Source organism: Procambarus clarkii, chromosome 27 (genome assembly GCF_040958095.1).
Source record: "Procambarus clarkii isolate CNS0578487 chromosome 27, FALCON_Pclarkii_2.0, whole genome shotgun sequence".
Lineage (NCBI taxonomy): Eukaryota > Metazoa > Arthropoda > Malacostraca > Decapoda > Cambaridae > Procambarus > Procambarus clarkii.
The window spans coordinates 25,548,838-25,567,243 of NC_091176.1; the positions used below are offsets into that span (position 1 = coordinate 25,548,838).

At 45.0% G+C, this 18,406-nt stretch overlaps 1 protein-coding gene across 3 annotated transcripts in view; it reads left to right on the forward strand.

Moving 5' to 3' along the window:
- Positions 1-18,406, forward strand: part of Mip (Myoinhibiting peptide precursor) — a 139,295-nt gene that overhangs the window by 120,245 nt on the left and 644 nt on the right. Inside the window, exons 3-10 of one of the 3 annotated variants that reach the window (XM_069332463.1) lie at positions 743-814; positions 1,557-1,643; positions 3,068-3,154; positions 5,532-5,618; positions 7,798-7,875; positions 9,805-10,069; positions 14,174-14,281; positions 16,614-18,406. The exon at positions 16,614-18,406 is cut by the window's right edge and continues 644 nt beyond it. In XM_069332463.1, coding sequence (XP_069188564.1) covers positions 743-814; positions 1,557-1,643; positions 3,068-3,154; positions 5,532-5,618; positions 7,798-7,875; positions 9,805-10,069; positions 14,174-14,281; positions 16,614-16,648 — 819 coding nt within the window. In that variant the 3' untranslated portion in view covers positions 16,649-18,406. The remainder of the gene's footprint in view (positions 1-742; positions 815-1,556; positions 1,644-3,067; positions 3,155-5,531; positions 5,619-7,797; positions 7,876-9,804; positions 10,070-14,173; positions 14,282-16,613) is intronic. The other 2 variants (XM_069332465.1, XM_069332464.1) reach the window with 2 other exon arrangements.

The window sequence follows — 18,406 nt, forward strand, 5'->3', positions numbered from 1 at the left end:
GCAGTTGGTCCACAACCGTGACGTTTGGGCACTTTTCTGAACTATACTGAACTATATACGGTGACTGAACTATAAAGCAAGACAAGACGGTCCTGGAGCTCTCCAAACCGGACGAAAGAAAGAAAAGGGCAGAGACATGAGAACGACATTCAAGATTGTAATGAAAATCAAGCTGATGTAAAGAGAAGCAATATTCAAAGCGATGAGCAGCAGAGCGAGAGAGGGGGGAAACAAATATAAATATGAGACACAAACGGCTCACAGAGGTGTCAAGGCATCAATTATGAGTAAATGGTATGAATAAGACAAGAACCTGTCTATGCAAACTTAACAGTTTTAAATATAAATACGATAAGGTAAGAAAATAATAAAAAAGCTCTACACCAGTCTCCTAATAAAGATCAAACCTTACCATGTTTACTACATATATGGTGAGAAAGACGAGTGCATAGAATCTTTTCAATTAACTTCTCTTGCTTGAAAGGCGACTCTACAAGGCCACCACCGTGAATACATAACTATATCACAATCAAAATACCAAAAATTCATGCAAACGCATTTAAATCTAAATTTAATGATATATCACATTCATAAGTCATGCTCAAATCCGATCATAATAAATGTATCATAATACGATTTAGTATGAGATCCGTAACTATCCACAAGACAAACCCAAAAGCTTCGGTGACAATGAGTTCCGGACGCGACCAAGAACAATAATATATGTGTGTGTGTGTTCCAGACTCTGGAGGACAAGCGGACCAACTGGAACAAGTTCCATGGCTCTTGGGGCAAGCGAGGCGAGGAAATCCAGGTACAGTGCTGGATGGACAGATGTTTCTTGGATGTAGGTGTGTACTGGAGCTACAGGTGTGTACTGGGACTGTAGGTGTGTACTGGAGCTACAAGTATGTATTGGGTGTGTACTGGAGCTACCGGTGTGTACTGAGACTGTATGTGTGTACTTTAGCTACAGGTGTGTACTGGGATTGTAGGCGTGTACTGGCGCTACAGGTGTGTACTGAGATTGTAGGCGTGTATTGGAGCTACAGGTGTGTACTGGGATTGTAGGCGTGTACTGGAGCTACAGGTGTGTACTGGGACTGTAGGTGTGTACTGTAGCTACAGGTGTGTACTGGGACTGCAGGGGTGTACTGGGAAGAATTAAGATGTGTACTGGTGTACTGGTGAGGTACGGTATTGTTTATGCTGACCAAGGCATGTAGTGATGAGAACAAGGAAAGTAAAACATGTACTGGGGAGTGATGAGTCCATGATGAGTACTGGGGTCAAGCTGCTTACTTGAGAGTGTTTAGAGATGTAATGCAAAATCAAGTGATGTGCAAGGAACCCACGCTAGCTTACGACAAAGTTATTCTAGACTCAAGTAAATCTTGAATAATGTTCTAAGGGATCTAGGAAAGTGGTGAAGGCTTCGTATGCGTACAAGCAGGTGTAACTGCAGGATGCGTATGTGTGTTAGAACACCGAGGTGCGTCTTGGAGGATGTAGACAAGGACAGGTGAGGAACACGTCTGTCTCTCTCCCTCCCACAGGCCGCTGAGGACAAGAGGACAAACTGGAACAAGTTCCAGGGTTCCTGGGGCAAGCGAGGAGACGACCTGGCCGACGCTGAACTACAGGTAAAGCTTAACATCACCTGCTGACGCAAACATTTCCGCTACTCTGTCCGTCAGTGTCTGTATTCGGCTGTCTCCGTCCGTCCGGCCGCTTGGCGTATCCCGTCCTCCCGATGTAACCTCTCTGTCCCTTATTCTGCCGCTTGTCTCTCTCTCTCTCTCTCTCCCTCTCTCTCTCTCTCTCTCTCTCTCTCCCTCTCTCTCTCTCTCTCTCTCTCTCTGTTACGCAATTTCCATAGATTTGATGGATTTCAAAATATTTTATTTTAATTAACGAGATATTTGGTCGTTTCATGGAGATTTTCCTTCACACGGTTTAAGTGAAATGAAATTTAGAGTCGTCCGAATTTGTGAACAATGATATTTTGTTCTCACGTAGACACTACGTTAAAGGTCACAGCAGGAAAGTGGAACGTTCATATTGTTCTGATGAACAAGAGCTCAAAAGTCACATACTTACATCCAAGCACACATGAGCGCTTCCGCTGGTGTGCATACATGCATTACACATGTGTTACACATGCGCTACACATGCGTATCACGTGTATACAAGCACACAGCTGCCAACCTTCACGCGTTCATTTGTCAGAGCTCATACACAGCTATGTATACATAACTCATACTCAGCTATGTATACATAACTTGTTTGTACATTATATATATACAAACAAAAGGTTGGTAGTAACAGATTAACACCTTATGTTGGTTAACATTGGTTAATACACGCCAATACAACATAAGTGAAACGCTTGCGAAATGTATTATAATACATCAAATGTAATGCACAATACATGAAATCCGTGAAGTACCCTTTACAAGCTGGATAAAAATGTTAATATAAAATACACTTTTGTTTAACCAGTACCACGTCACCCTTAACAGTGTCACCCTACACAGTGTCACCCTTCACAGTGTCACCCTTCACAGTGTCACCCTTCACAGTGTCACCCTTCACAGTGTCACCCTTCGCAGTGTCACCCTTCACAGTGTCACCCTTAACAGTGTCACCCTTCACAGTGTCACCCTTCACAGTGTCACCCTTAACAATGTCACCCTTCACAGTGTCACCCTTCACAGTGTCACCCTTCACAGTGTCACCCTTCACAGTGTCACCCTTCACAGTGTCACCCTTCACAGTGTCACCCTTCACAGTGTCACCCTTCACAGTGTCACCCTTTGCAGTGTCACCCTTCACAGTGTCACCCTTCACAGTGTCACCCTTCACAGTGTCACCCTTCACAGTGTCACCCTTCACAGTGTCACCCTTCACAGTGTCACCCTTCACAGCGTCACCCTTAACAGTGTCACCCTTCACAGTGTCACCCTTCACAGTGTCACCCTTCGCAGTGTCACCCTTCACAGTGTCTGCCCCTCACCTGTTCTCATCCCTCATGAAACTACACCGCGTCTGTCTCTCCCCCTCACAGGCCGCTGAGGACAAGAGGACAAACTGGAACAAGTTCCAGGGTTCCTGGGGCAAGCGAGGAGACGACCTGGCCGACGCTGAACTACAGGTACGACTGTCTGTGGTAAAGTCTCTCTTTCTCTTTCTCTGTCTCTCTCTCTCTCTACTTCCCTGATTCCTTTTACAAATTATATTACACGTATTATACAGGCTGATCAGGATAAAGTCAAGAGATTCACCAATAACGATAATTTTGTTGGGCTTTTGTATATAAGGGTTAGGAAATATTTGTATTTTTGTTGTGTTTTAATATCGATGTAGATTAGAGCTTAATACTGAGTAGGGGGTATTTTTTGGTGTGTGTGTGTGTGTGTGTGTGTGTGTGTGTGTGTGTGTGTGTGTGTGTGTGTGTGTGTACTTCCCTAAGTGTCATTACATAAGAGTAGTTACAGGACGAGAGTAACACTCGTGGTGTCCCGCCTTTCCAGTACTCTTTGTCACATGACGCCTCCAACAACACCAGGTTTAGTCCTCCACCGCCTTCTCCCTTAACTTGCTGCATCTCTCTACTGTTTCTGTTTGCAAAAAGAAAACTTTCCAATAATATTTCGTCACCTTTGTTTTCTTAGCTTTAATCTATGATCTCTTGCACTTGAAACGATAGGTTTCAAGACTTCCTCTTTGTGAATTTTGACGATTTGTGTTACTATTTTGTATGTTGTGATCATATCTCTTCTGTTTTTCTTCTATCTTCTAGTTTTGGCCTATTTAACACTTCTAGCCTCTCCTCGCGGCTCATGATTTTCAGTTCCGAAAGCCATTTGATAACATGCTTTTTTCTCCTTTTCCAGTTGATTGATAAGCATCTTGAGATATGGGCTCCATACAACCGCTGCATATTCCAACTTTGGTCTCACAAACGTCTTGAACAATTTATTTAGTGTTGCACCATCCATGTATTTAAAAGCGACTGTGAAGTTGGAGAGCACAGCACCTCGTGCAGTGTTCTTAATGTGTTCCCCTGGTGACGGTGTGCTCTACAGGGTCACACCCCCCGCCCCTAGACCTCTTTCTTCGTCAGAGTTCTTTAATGCTTCTCCACACAACATGCAGGTTGTGTGGCCTGTTTTCTCTAATTCGACATTCCAGAACATGACATTTATTCACACAGAATTTTATCTGCCATGTGTTGCTCTGCATACATATTTTGTCCACGTCAATTGATAAGCTTGAGAATCGACTAAATCTCTTATCTTTTCTAACAGATTAACAACATCAGCAAACATTTTCAATTTGGTTTTGTATTCCCGATTGATTGATAAAGATTAAGCCACCCAATAGGTGGCACGGGCCTGGGCATTACGGGCACGGGCCTGGGCATTACGGGCACGGGCCTGGGCATTACGGGCACGGGCCTGGGCATTACGGGCACGACCCGTAATTTTTTGTCCTTATTCTTTGTTTTTCCCCTTGTTATTTGTATTCCTTCTGGCGGATCATTTATATAGACGATGAACATTACTGGTGCCAGAACTGAACTCTGAGGTGTTCAGCTAGTTACACTTCACCAATCTGATACACTTTCTCTGATTACCGACCTCATCTTTCTGTCAGTCAATTTTTCATCGATGTCAGTAGTCTGCCTTTCACTCCTCCGGCATGTATCAGTCTCCAGAACAACCCCTTGTGTGTGTGGGACTGTCAAAAGCCTTTCTTTAGCTGCAAATAAACACAGTCGACCCAACCATCTGTTTCAAGTGAAATCTCCGCGGTTCTATCGTAAAAAATTAGTAGATTTATTACAAAGGATCTTACTGTTCGGAGGCCATAATGTCTATCAGTTATTATGTAATTTTATCCAGGTATTCTACGCATTTGGTTTTAATTATTGTTTGTACTGTTTTAATCGCCTCACTTGTCAACGATACGGGTCTATAATATAGAGGGTCTTCTCTGCTACCATTTTGTAGATTACAATCAAGCTTCCTTTTTCCATATATCTGCTAAGATGGATAATGAGGCAGACAGACAGAAATACAGACTAACAGATGGGAATATAGACAAAGATATAGACTAACAGAACAGACAGACAGACAGATCGTTCTCTCTCTCCCTTCATCCCTTCCGTTCTCTCTCTCACAAGGGACAAAACATGTTCTAGTTGAACCAAGATCGTACCTTACTTTAATCGACGTTGAACCAACTTTAAATCAGTATCTTCCACGTTGATACACAGTTGATGATTGCTGGAAAGTCTATTGTTTAACAATGTGGCCAATCAAAACCTCATTTTAGGCTTCATAGCCTTCGCTGGTTGACCCAAAACGAGTCAGTCAGGGGGGGGGGGCCGACCCCTACCACCCAATGACACTCGCAATACAATCACAATTCACCTTGCAAAGTTGCACGAGTCTAACGGCAAAACTCGGATCTCCAACCTTAAACAGACATATATTTCTTAACTCATAATTTTCTCCCTCCCACAGGCCGCTGAGGACAAGAGGACAAACTGGAACAAGTTCCAGGGTTCCTGGGGCAAGCGAGGAGACGACCTGGCCGACGCTGAACTACAGGTACGACTGTCTGTAGTAAAGTCTCTCTCTCTCTCTCGCTGCCAACCCACACCTACCTACCCACCCACACCCACACCCACACACACACGCACACACACATCCCCAGCATGTAGCCGGAAGCAGCTGTCTAACTCCCAGGTTCCTAGTTACTGCTAGGTGAACAGAGATATCAAATGAAAAACCTCTGCCCATTTGTTTCTACCTCGGCCGGGTATCGAACTCCGGCTTTTAGGACTTCGACTCCCGAGCGCTGTCCACTCGGACGCGAGACACCATGTGTGTGGGTGTGTTAGAGAGATAGATGAGTATTAGATATGATAAGAGGAAAACATATCGGGAGTGAGTACATTAGCCAACCGACGATTAGAAAACTGGGGTCCAAGAGCTAACAACTCGATCCTGCAGGAACAAATAGGAAACAAAAATAGTAAAAACACACACACATGCATCTCTATTTACGAAATGTTTTCTTCTGCTTCAGGAGCCATTGCCACTCAAGAACAGATTTACGAGACAGAAGAACAATGTTTCACTTGCTGCGCTTAGATAATAGCGGCTTGCAAGAACAAGACAAAAAATACGTCTCTCAGTATTTAGAAGCGATGTAAAAGCAAATATGAAATATCAATGGCTTACGGGAAGGGTAACACACAACTATAACAGCCTCAGACAGCAACTTGTAGCTCAAGGTTATCCCGGATAAGGATTTGGTAACGCTGCCAGACAAGGCTAACCATAGCCCGTGCTACTTCCCCCGCTCCTGTGCCAGGTAAGCTACGGGCTCACCATAGCCCGTGCTACTTGGAACCTGTTCCGAGTAGCTGAATCTATAACAACAACAACTGCTGCCAGACATATTTAGTCTCCAGCGACGCAAGAACCGGATCACGTCCCATTGTAGGCCTCGGAAAAAGACAGGAACCGGATCACGTCCCACTGTAGGCCTCGGAAAAAGACAGGAACCGGATCACGTCCCACTGTAGGCCTCGGAAAAAGACAGGAACCGGACCACGTCCCACTGTAGGCCTCGGAAAAAGACAGGAACCGGACCACGTCCCACTGTAGGCCTCGGAAAAAGACAGGAACCGGACCACGTCCCACTGTAGGCCTCGGAAAAAGACAGGAACCGGATCACGACCCGAAGAAGAACATCAGGGGTAGACAGGAACCCGAGTAGCACCACAACACACCTCACAGAATGATCACAAATTTCATTCAGGCTACAGACATTATAGGACATTACCTCACACTTCCCGCCTCCACCAATTTCTCTTACAAGCTCTTTTATTTCATTCCATCCCTTACTAAAGTATAATTTTTACTAAACAAAATTAATCAGTTAATGCTCCAATTTTACTGTATCTTTGTATATTGTGATTACACTAAAGATGTTTGGACTATTTTGAATATAATGAATACGATAGAAATGGTAAAAATATATATCTTGAGTTAGATTTGGGTGAGTTCACTAATCATATGTTATCTAATCATATGTTATCTGGTAACGATTGCTTTGAATATATTTATATAAATTGGTCACCGTTTTGATGCTAAAAACTCAAGCGGAAGTTAGCTTCAGTTCTTCCTACATTTACTATTGTGGCCCATGCTCATGTGTCCCGAATCAAACTGTTTTATGTATCCGAATCCCGTTCCCCAAACTCCTGCATGTATCCCAATCCTATACCCCCGCGCTCATTCATGTATCCAGGTTTTGTATCCAAGATCATCTATGTGTCCCTTATGCTATCCCCAACCTCATTCATGTGTTACAATCATGAACCCAAAATTATTCCAGGTGTCCCATCCTGTATCACAAACTCATCCCTGTGTCCTGCTACTCTACCCCAAGCTCGTCCATCACACAACAAACTCCCTTAACTCACCCACCTGCCCCCCCCCCAAACATTCCCCTAAACTCATATCATCCTAAACAAATCCACAAGGGCCGTGACCCTCGTCACGGCCCTTGTGGATTCGTTCATTTGATGCATCACGCTATTGTGATTTCTGTGTGTCATATCCTCCTGCCACATTCCTACTGAACAACGAGTCTGTTCACCTTCCCGAGTGTACACTAGGATCCGGGAAGGTAAAAGTGTACCATCACCTTCCCAGAACTAATAGCTTTCCCTTCCCACTTCCCCTACCCCCTTGCCCCGCTCTCTCTGGCCAACAGTCAGCCGAGGACAAGCGCACTAACTGGAACAAGTTCCAGGGTTCCTGGGGCAAGCGTAGTGACTGGAGCAGCCTGCAGGTGCGTGTGTGGTGCTGGCGGCTCTCTGTCTCTCATTCTCTCCTTCTCCCTTGAAAATCAATTATTTTTTGTTGTAAACAAAATCACAATCTCTACATATATAACCAGTTTCCATTAACTTAAACAACAACGTCAATGAGTGGCTGAGCTGGTGGTTGAGTGAGTGGCCGAGGGAGTGACCGAGCTACTGGCAGAACTCGCACATTTGTTGCTAGAGTATCTTAGCTGAGCAATATACTATACAAGTGTTAGATTACCCTCTGACACACACACACACACACACATCATTGAGCAGCACTACGATATCTCAACCGATAATAATCCCTGGATCACAAGTGATTGTTGAATGTGAAACGTGATTGCTGTTTCAAACGATGAAGTTTCATAATAAAATAGTAATTCAAATTTTTCTTTAAAATGTTCATTCGTGGCAAAATTTCGGGGAAATGAATGTGGTGGTAAGTAAATGTGTTTGTAATATGCGAGTGTGTGCATGCTCGAGTGTGTTATGGTGAGTGAGTGTGTGGCTGGTGGATTATGTTAGTAGTGCCTGCTGGAGTGTGTTAGTGTGAATGTTAGTAAGGTTGGTGGACAGTGTCAGTGAGGGTGTGTAGACAGTGTCAGCGAGGGTGGTGGACAGTGTCAGCGAGGGTGTGTGGACAGTGTCAGCGAGGGTGTGTGGACAGTGTCAGCGAGGGTGTGTAGACAGTGTCAGCGAGGGTGGTGGACAGTGTCAGCGAGGGTGTGTAGACAGTGTCAGCGAGGGTGTGTAGACAGTGTCAGCGAGGGTGGTGGACAGTGTCAGCGAGGGTGTGTGGACAGTGTCAGCGAGGGTGTGTGGACAGTGTGAGCGAGGGTGGTGGACAGTGTGAGCGAGGGTGGTGGACAGTGTGAGCGAGGGTGTGTGGACAGTGTGAGCGAGGGTGGTGGACAGTATGAGCGAGGGTGGTGGACAGTGTGAGCGAGGGTGTGTGGACAGTGTGAGCGAGGGTGGTGGACAGTGTCAGCGAGGGTGTGTGGACAGTGTCAGCGAGGGTGGTGGACAGTGTCAGCGAGGGTGTGTGGACAGTGTGAGCGAGGGTGGTGGACAGTGTGAGCGAGGATGGTGGACAGTGTCAGCGAGGGTGGTGGACAGTGTCAGCGAGGGTGGTGGACAGTGTCAGCGAGGGTGTGTGGACAGTGTGAGCGAGGGTGTGTGGACAGTGTCAGCGAGGGTGGTGGAGAGTGTCAGCGAGGGTGGTGGACAGTGTCAGCGAGGGTGGTGGACAGTGTCAGCGAGGGTGTGTGGACAGTGTCAGCGAGGGTGTGTGGACAGTGTCAGCGAGGGTGTGTAGACAGTGTCAGCGAGGGTGTGTAGACTGTGTCAGCGAGGGTGTGTAGACAGTGTCAGCGAGGGTGTGTAGACAGTGTCAGCGAGGGTGTGTAGACAGTGTCAGCGAGGGTGTGTAGACAGTGTCAGCGAGGGTGTGTAGACAGTGTCAGCGAGGGTGTGTAGACAGTGTCAGCGAGGGTGTGTAGACAGTGTCAGCGAGGGTGGCAGTGAAATTGTGTGACCGGGTGAGTGGGGCTCTCCGTCGACCGAATAAACACAAGAACCACCTTACTGATGTTGCAAGTCGAAATCATCCCATCAGCCGAGTGCCCAACTTCGTTAGTTCCAGCCTCACTAACCAGTTTGTGAGTGCTCTCTCTCTCTCTCTCTCTCTCTCTCTCTCTCTCTCTCTCTCTCTCTCTCTCTCTCTCTCTCTCTCTCTCATTATAGTGAGAGAGAGAGAGAGAGAGAGAGAGAGAGAGAGAGAGAGAGAGAGAGAGAGAGAGAGAGAGAGAGAGAGAGAGAGAGAGAGAGAGAGAGAGAGACGAAACCCCATTTTCCATTTCGTGGTTTAGTACACGGTCACCCCTACATCGCCCCTTCCCACTTACAACCAGGGAACATGGGGCAAGAGGGCGTGGAAGAACCTTCAGGGAGCATGGGGCAAGCGCTCACAGGACAGCGAGGACGACCTCTTCAACGACACGACCCTGGAGGGCGACCTGGAGTCCGACAACGAGCAGCACCAGAAGCCCCTCTCCCCTCTGGCCCTAGCTAGGCTGATGGCAGCCTCTCCTCAGAAGCGCGGTTGGGTACTGTGGGGCAAGAGACCGGACAACACAAGAGTCTCCCCTCGCTCCACTAACTGGTCCAGCCTCAGAGGTCAGTAACCAGGGCCGAGCACTGCCGGCCATACAGTTTTAGTGTCACTCATAACTTTTTTATTCTCATTAGCAGATGGATAGTCCCAATAACAACATTTTATATTATATTAGCTGGTGGTTGAGTGAGTGGCCGAGGGAGTGACCGAGCTACTGGCCGAACTCGCACATTTGTTGCTAGAGTATCTTAGCTGAGCAATATACTCTTAAGTGTTAGATTACCCTCTGACACACACACACACACTTTGCCATTATATTATATATTATATATATATATATATATATATATATATATATATATATATATATATATATATATATATATATATATATATATATATATACATATATATATATATATATATATATATATATATATATATATATATATATATATATATATATATATATATATATATATATATAATATAAAATATAATATAGCGTGAATCTCTTAAATAAATAGAGCATTGAATTTGTGATGTGCCCTTATGTTGTATTCATGGTAGTATCATTCTCTGGTCGAGATGGTTACGAGTTTGTCCGTCATGAAATATTTTACATGATTAGGGATTTTGTAAACATGGTAATTACTTGCAACATTTTTAATCAGGTAATTTTTTCTGACGTGAAGAATCCTGAATGCCTCTTAGAATTAATGTTTTATATTTTCAAATTTTCTATATTTTTTTCGAACTGAAAACAAATATTTTGAACAATTTCATAATCTTTTGAAGGTGAAGACTGTATGGTATTTGGCACTGATGCCACAATTAATATCCTCTGTCCCACATGTTCTTGAAGCTCTCAAAAACACTGAAGAAAACAGAATGCTTTATTCTATCATGATCGTACGAGTAAAAATAATTACCAACATTTGTCGGTTTCTTGCATACATAAAAGTTAAAATTATTTTCAAATTTATTATAATAATCTAATACATCTAACAATCTTTAAATAATATTTTAGTTTCCATTTTGAGCTTTAAGGATGGGCTTCAATATTTACTACTGATCAATAATATTTACTACTAATAATCATCTGTATATTTCTCTTCGTGGCCAAAATACATCAACATATTGAAAACATGTGACAATTTTTTTAATAATGAATTCTATTGTAAATCATTTGTAAAGGCTATGGTCAAGACTCTTTCTCATGTTTCAAATAACTGATCAATGAAGTTCTATGAACCAAACCCCCTAACGAGAATCTTGCCCCCCCCCATCACGTCAAAAGATTTCATTGTACTGATGATGTGTTCTAATGATCCGTTCAAAATGAATCGGACACTCGAACACTGAAACACGATGATACACACTTAGCCTCTTCAGTAATTATGTATCTGTGATCTCTGACAGTATCTATTAGAGACCTGAGCACATAAAAGATACACATACATAATGATGAGCAGAAGGACTGTGCGCAGCTACCAGTGACCACAGCAACACTCTTCCAGTCACAGTGACCACAGCAACACTCCTCCAGTCACAGTGACCACAGCAACACTCCTCCAGTCACAGTGACCACAGCAACACTCCTCCAGTCACAGTGACCACAGCAACACTCCTCCAGTCACAGTGACCACAGCAACACTCCTCCAGTCACAGTGACCACAGCAACACTCCTCCAGCCACAATGACCACAACAACACTCTTCCAGTCACAATGACCACAGCAACACTCCTCCAGCCACAGTGACCACAGCAACACTCCTCCAGGCACAGTGACCACAGCAACACTCCTCCAGTCACAGTGACCACAGCAACACTCTTCCAGTCACAGTGACCACAGCAACACTCTTCCAGTCACAGTGACCACAGCAACACTCTTCCAGTCACAGTGACCACAGCAACACTCTTCCAGTCACAGTGACCACAGCAACACTCCTCCAGTCACAGTGACCACAGCAACACTCCTCCAGTCACAATGACCACAGCAACACTCCTCCAGCCACAATGACCACAGCAACACTCCTCCAGCCACAATGACCACAGCAACACTCTTCCAGTCACAATGACCACAGCAACACTCTTCCAGTCACAATGACCACAGCAACACTCTTCCAGTCACAATGACCACAGCAACACTCCTCCAGCCACAGTGACCACAGCAACACTCCTCCAGCCACAATAACCACAGCAACACTCCTCCAGTCACAGTGACCACAGCAACACTCCTCCAGCCACAATGACCACAGCAACACTCCTCCAGCCACAATGACCACAGTAACACTCTTCCAGTCACAATGACCACAGCAACTCTCCTCCAGCCACAGTGACCACAGCAACACTCCTCCAGCCACAGTGACCACAGCAACACTCCTCCAGCCACAATAACCACAGCAACACTCCTCCAGCCACAATGACCACAGCAACACTCCTCCAGTCACAATGACCACACAGCAACACTCCTCCAGCCACAATAACCACAGCAACACTCCTCCAGTCACAATGACCACACAGCAACACTCCTCCAGTCACAATGACCACACAGCAACACTCCTCCAGTCACAATGACCACAGCAACACTCCTCCAGTCACAATGACCACACAGCAACACTCCTCCAGTCACAATGACCACACAGCAACACTCCTCCAGTCACAATGACCACACAGCAACACTCCTCCAGTCACAATAACCACAGCAACACTCCTCCAGTCACAATGACCACACAGCAACACTCCTCCAGTCACAATGACCACACAGCAACACTCCTCCAGTCACAATGACCACACAGCAACACTCCTCCAGTCACAATGACCACACAGCAACACTTCTCCACATTCAAAATACAATGACTATTTACAATTTATTCAAAATTTCCTACCTGCAAATGAAGTCTAGTCCTATTAAGTACTAAATTCATCATAGGGCAACTCCAGACTGACCCCTTGCAATATTGCAATAAATTAATCATCATTCTGCTCTCCATGAAGTGGGATCAGAAAAGTTGACACATCTCACAGGTACTCTTGATGCATTCATCTCTTACCTTGACACTGCAACGCCCAACACGGCCGCCACGTCCGTCTCCGTGCCTAGATCACTTACCTGCAATTAGCAATTGTGAACATTAGGCCTAGGAGTTTCGGTGAGCTTTGAAGCACTACGAAGCTCTTTATAACAATAATAATCCATGGGTTGTAAAGTTTAAAAGTTCATAACTTGTTTAATAAATGAAAATCAAGCCGCCATGATTGATGAAACAAGTACAGGTTACGTGCGTGGTGGCGTCAATGATTGATGAATTCTGGCTCAGCTGATGAGTAGTTGGGCTCAGCAATGTTGCAATGAAGGAGTGTTGCAAATATTGCTCCCTGATGATCTATGATGGGAACGTTTTACCTCGACGTCAAAATATTCACAGTTGGTATCACGCTTCTCTCACTTTTCGATAACACCTTTTACTTGTGGGTTTGTATTGTGACTCCCTGACCACTTTGTCATGCACTGAGACTCCCTGACCACTTTGTCATGTACTGAGACTCCCTGACCACTTTGTCATGCACTGAGACTCCCTGACCACTTTGTCATGTACTGAGACTCCCTGACCACTTTGTCATGCACTGAGACTCCCTGACCACTTTGTCATGTACTGAGACTCCCTGACCACTTTGTCATGCACTTAGACTCCCTGACCACTTTCTCATGCACCGAGACTCCCTGACCACTTTCTCATGCACCGAGACTCCCTGACCACTTTGTCATGTACTGAGACTCCCTGACCACTTTCTCATGCACCGAGACTCCCTGACCACTTTCTCATGCACCGAGACTCCCTGACCACTTTCTCATGCACCGAGACTCCCTGACCACTTTCTCATGCACCGAGACTCCCTGACCACTTTCTCATGCACCGAGAATCCCTGACCACTGGAGAGAGAGAGAGAGAGCGTGCCACGTTACCACATTATGGCTGCTGGTGTTGTTGGTAACGAGTGCCAAATAGTTTTTCAATTTCCTACAATCAAAAACTGTTATAATATGCCTCGTGGCAGCCGAGCATACACGCCGGCGAGAGTATAACAGAGAATGATTAGTTATTTGTAGTTATTAACGACACAATCACACACAGAGAACGTTAACAAACTCTCCACCTGCAGGAACATGGGGCAAGCGTAATGGGGACTGGAACAAGCTCCGGGGCGCCTGGGGCAAGCGGGCAGCCGACTGGGAACAGTTTAGAGGATCATGGGGCAAGAGATCTCCCGGTAAGTAGTGTGCTTGTGACTACACTTCTCTCTCTCCTTCTCTTATTCCACACCCGTCACACACACGCCTCTTTCCCTACCGCAGGTTGTGGAGTTTCGAAGGTCGTATATCGTTTAATAAATGTAAACAACTCCACGATGATTACAGAAAGATGTACAGGTTTGGTGAGTGGGTGTGTCAGTGCCAGATGACTCCTGGCCCTGGACCAGCCATTCCCTTGTGGTTGATAATACGTGAAGCCTCGATAGTCTGACGTCGAGGGTTCACTGCTAATGAAATCATGTGTCGGCAGCCTTACAACGTCTCCATGAGGCTTCCTTTGGGACGGATTGCCGTGAGCGACGTGCTGGATGGGGGGGGGGGGGGAGAATTAGTGTATTAATAGTTAGGAATTAATTTTAGATATATATAAATGCCTGTTTGTCCAAAATTGGAGCCCAGGGGCTTAGGGCTAGCCACACCCAAATTTTCCGAGATGAATTATGTTGAGTAGAGTTACAGGGCAGTTGGGGTCGGCCCAAGTGAAATATTTTAAGAAATCTCGGCATTTATAGAGACCCCCTCCCCCATACGATTTTCATGAAGTGTGATATATTGGTTGTGATCCCCATAGAATTGTTTAGCAGATAGTGTATCGTAATAACAAATTTTGTGTTAGAAGAGTGGGGGGGGGGGGGTAGAGGACGAGACAAGGGCAGGAAGAAGGGTAAAGTGAGGGGGGGGCGGAAGGAGTCCTGGGCGTTACCGGGTACCCCCTTTTAGTATTATATAAAAGGAAAGTACTTAGAGGGCTTCTTCTGATAAATGTATCAATGTTTTCGCTGTATCAGTTAATGTGTGAGAGAGAGTGTGTGTGTGTGTGTGTATGTGCGTAGTTGACAAACATCCGGCTTCCTGTCCTCGTGGAGTCCTCTATTAGATATAGAGGCCCTCGGGTAAAAACATGTGTGTGTGCTTTTGAATACTAATTTACTCGTGTGCGGGATTTTTCAACATCATAATTTGCACACTTGTGTTGACTTCGTGTTCTTGAGCAAGTCATGGGAATATTTCCCCTACTCGACAGTGGACGCAATTTAAGCTCTCCTCCGTCTATTAATCACTCGGCATTAATCTTCAATCTAAAATTGCTCGATCAATTCCATTTCTCCCGCGCTAATTACTTTCTTCCCCGGGAGTAAATTGGACGGTAGGATATTTTTCCTCGGCTGACTTAAGAGTGAAGATTCCTGGTAGTTAAGTAGTAGTAGTCTGAGAGGGTCACCTCAGCCGACATGACCAGCTGAGAGGGTCACCTCAGCCGACATGACCAGCTGAGAGGGTCACCTCAGGCGACATGATCAGCTGAGAGGGTCACCTCAGGCTACATGATCAGCTGAGAGGGTCACCTCAGGCTACATGACCAGCTGAGAGGGTCACCTCAGGCTACATGACCAGCTGAGAGGGTCACCTCACGCGACATGACCAGCTGAGAGGGTCACCTCAGCCGACATGACCAGCTGAGAGGGTCACCTCAGCAGACATGACCAGCTGAGAGGGTCACCTCACGCGACATGACCAGCTGAGAGGGTCACCTCAGCCGACATGACCAGCTGAGAGGGTCACCTTAGCAGACATGACCAGCTGAGAGGGTCACCTCACGCGAAATGACCAGCTGAGAGGGTCACCTCAGCAGACATGACCAGCTGAGAGGGTCACCTCAGCAGACATGACCAGCTGAGAGGGTCACCTCACGCGACATGACCAGCTGAGAGGGTCACCTCAGCCGACATGACCAGCTGAGAGGGTCACCTCACGCGACATGACCAGCTGAGAGGGTTACCTCAGCAGACATGACCAGCTGAGAGGGTCACCTCAGCAGACATGACCAGCTGAGAGGGTCACCTCAGCAGACATGACCAGCTGAGAGGGTCACCTCAGCAGACATGACCAGCTGAGAGGGTCACCTCAGCAGACATGACCAGCTGAGAGGGTCACCTCAGCAGACATGACCAGCTATTTTCCAAAACGTAGACTATTGACCTTATTACTAAGTAAAGCAATTAACTCATCGTCCAAAAATAATTTATTTATTAACTAAATCTGACGAAAAAGAAGCTGTAAGACTCATGCCCAAAATTAAATATTTTCAATGGTCATTTATCATTTTATATCAAATAATATTTAAATTATTATGGGGGGGGGGGATTAAGGCACAGTACGCCCCGTGGGATGACTGACTAAGGTGACCACAACAGCGTCCCGACCAGCCAACAAGTATACTTCAGTCCCTCATCGTAGTTTACGACCAAAGAAAACTTTTCACGTACCGTTTTCTCTTTCTTGTTGCAGATGGGATGAGCGACGCCGCCACCAGCCTGGCTTAAGGCAGCGTCTTCCCGTCAGTCTTCGTCGTCGTCGTCGTGTGCAGCTGATGTGTGGCTCTCCCTGTGTCACCCTCCCTCCACCTGTGTCACCCTCCCTCCACCTGTGTCACCACTATGGTCCCTCCATCTACGCTACTCCTGCCCCTCCTCCAGTCGACACCTCCATCTCAGAAGCGACCTTGGTCTGGCCACGCCCACAGGACACGCCCACCCGGCCCCACAACACGGGTCACCACTCACATCTCCTCACCTGGATGCTGGTCCTTACCTCAGAGCCCGAGATGTTATTTTCCATAAACCTCGTCATTTGATCACACCTCACTAAAGTTCCCTTAACCATATAAATAAGTATATATATATATATATATATATATATATATATATATATATATATATATATATATATATATATATATATATATAGTGCAGACAATCAGTGTCGTATTATGAACACATACAGGGTTACTATAAAAAAAATTATACAATTTTGTCTACCGTTTACATCCAAGAGGAAATGTCTAGGACAATGTAGTGATGACCAGGTGCTGGCCCGTCCAGGTCCCTGTCACGTCAAGGAGTCAAGTCACGTGTTGTAAAATACAGTACCTCTAATAAAGTCCTGGGTGTAAACAACATAGAGTATTGTAGGCGATGAGTCACAATAACGTGGCTGAAGTATGTTGACCAGACCACACACTAGAAATTGAAGGGACGACGACGTTTCGGTCCGTCCTGGACCATTCTCAAGTCGATTGTCGACTTGAGAATGGTCCAGGACGGACCGAAACGTCGTCGTCCCTTCAATTTCTAGTGTGTGGTCTGGTCAACATAGAGTATTGTAGTTACTCCGTCACTCTAATGTTGCTCTGCTCTGATCAAATATCCCCCATAAATGAAACTAATTGTTTATAACGTGTGATCTTTAGATACATGTGATATTTAGTGTATATCATTAGTATCTACAGCAAAAGATGTATCTTTACATTAATGAGTTTTAATATTTTGAATAATTAGGACGAGATGAGACGTTTACTCCCATATAAAGGCCATCACACCCAGGATGTTTGACTTGGGGTAAATTACTTCATTTGAAATCATAAACTATTGATTGCCGTTTTGCATAAATAATTCATAATAAATAAAAAAACATAGTGCGGAAGTTGGTGGGCTAGGCACAAGCGGAGGACAACAATAGACTGCTTGAATGAATTCTCAACCTTTAACTTGACTCGTCTCATGACGTTATTTTGACCTGCGAGGCAACACGTGACCGTTATCGTGATGACCTCTGGACACCTCTAGAACGGAAGCGCTATGCAGACTTGTTTAATAATAATTTTGGTACCTTTGCATTCACACACACACACACACACACACACACACACACACACACACACACACACACACACACACACACACACACACACACACACACTATATATGCATATTATATACATGCGTGTGTAAAGATTTATGAGTGTGTTACTTAATAAGTGTGTGCTTCTATTTTAGTGGATAATAATGATAATATAATGTGATGGATGTTTTACACAGTTATCAATTACTCATCAAAATCTGCATCTCTCATACTTACAAGATTGCGAGTAATAATCCCAAAAATATAATTATGTAAAGATTCCCTTTTAAACAATAGATAACAAAGATTATATATATATATATATATATATATATATATATATATATATTATATATATATTATATATATAATATATATATATATATATATATATATATATA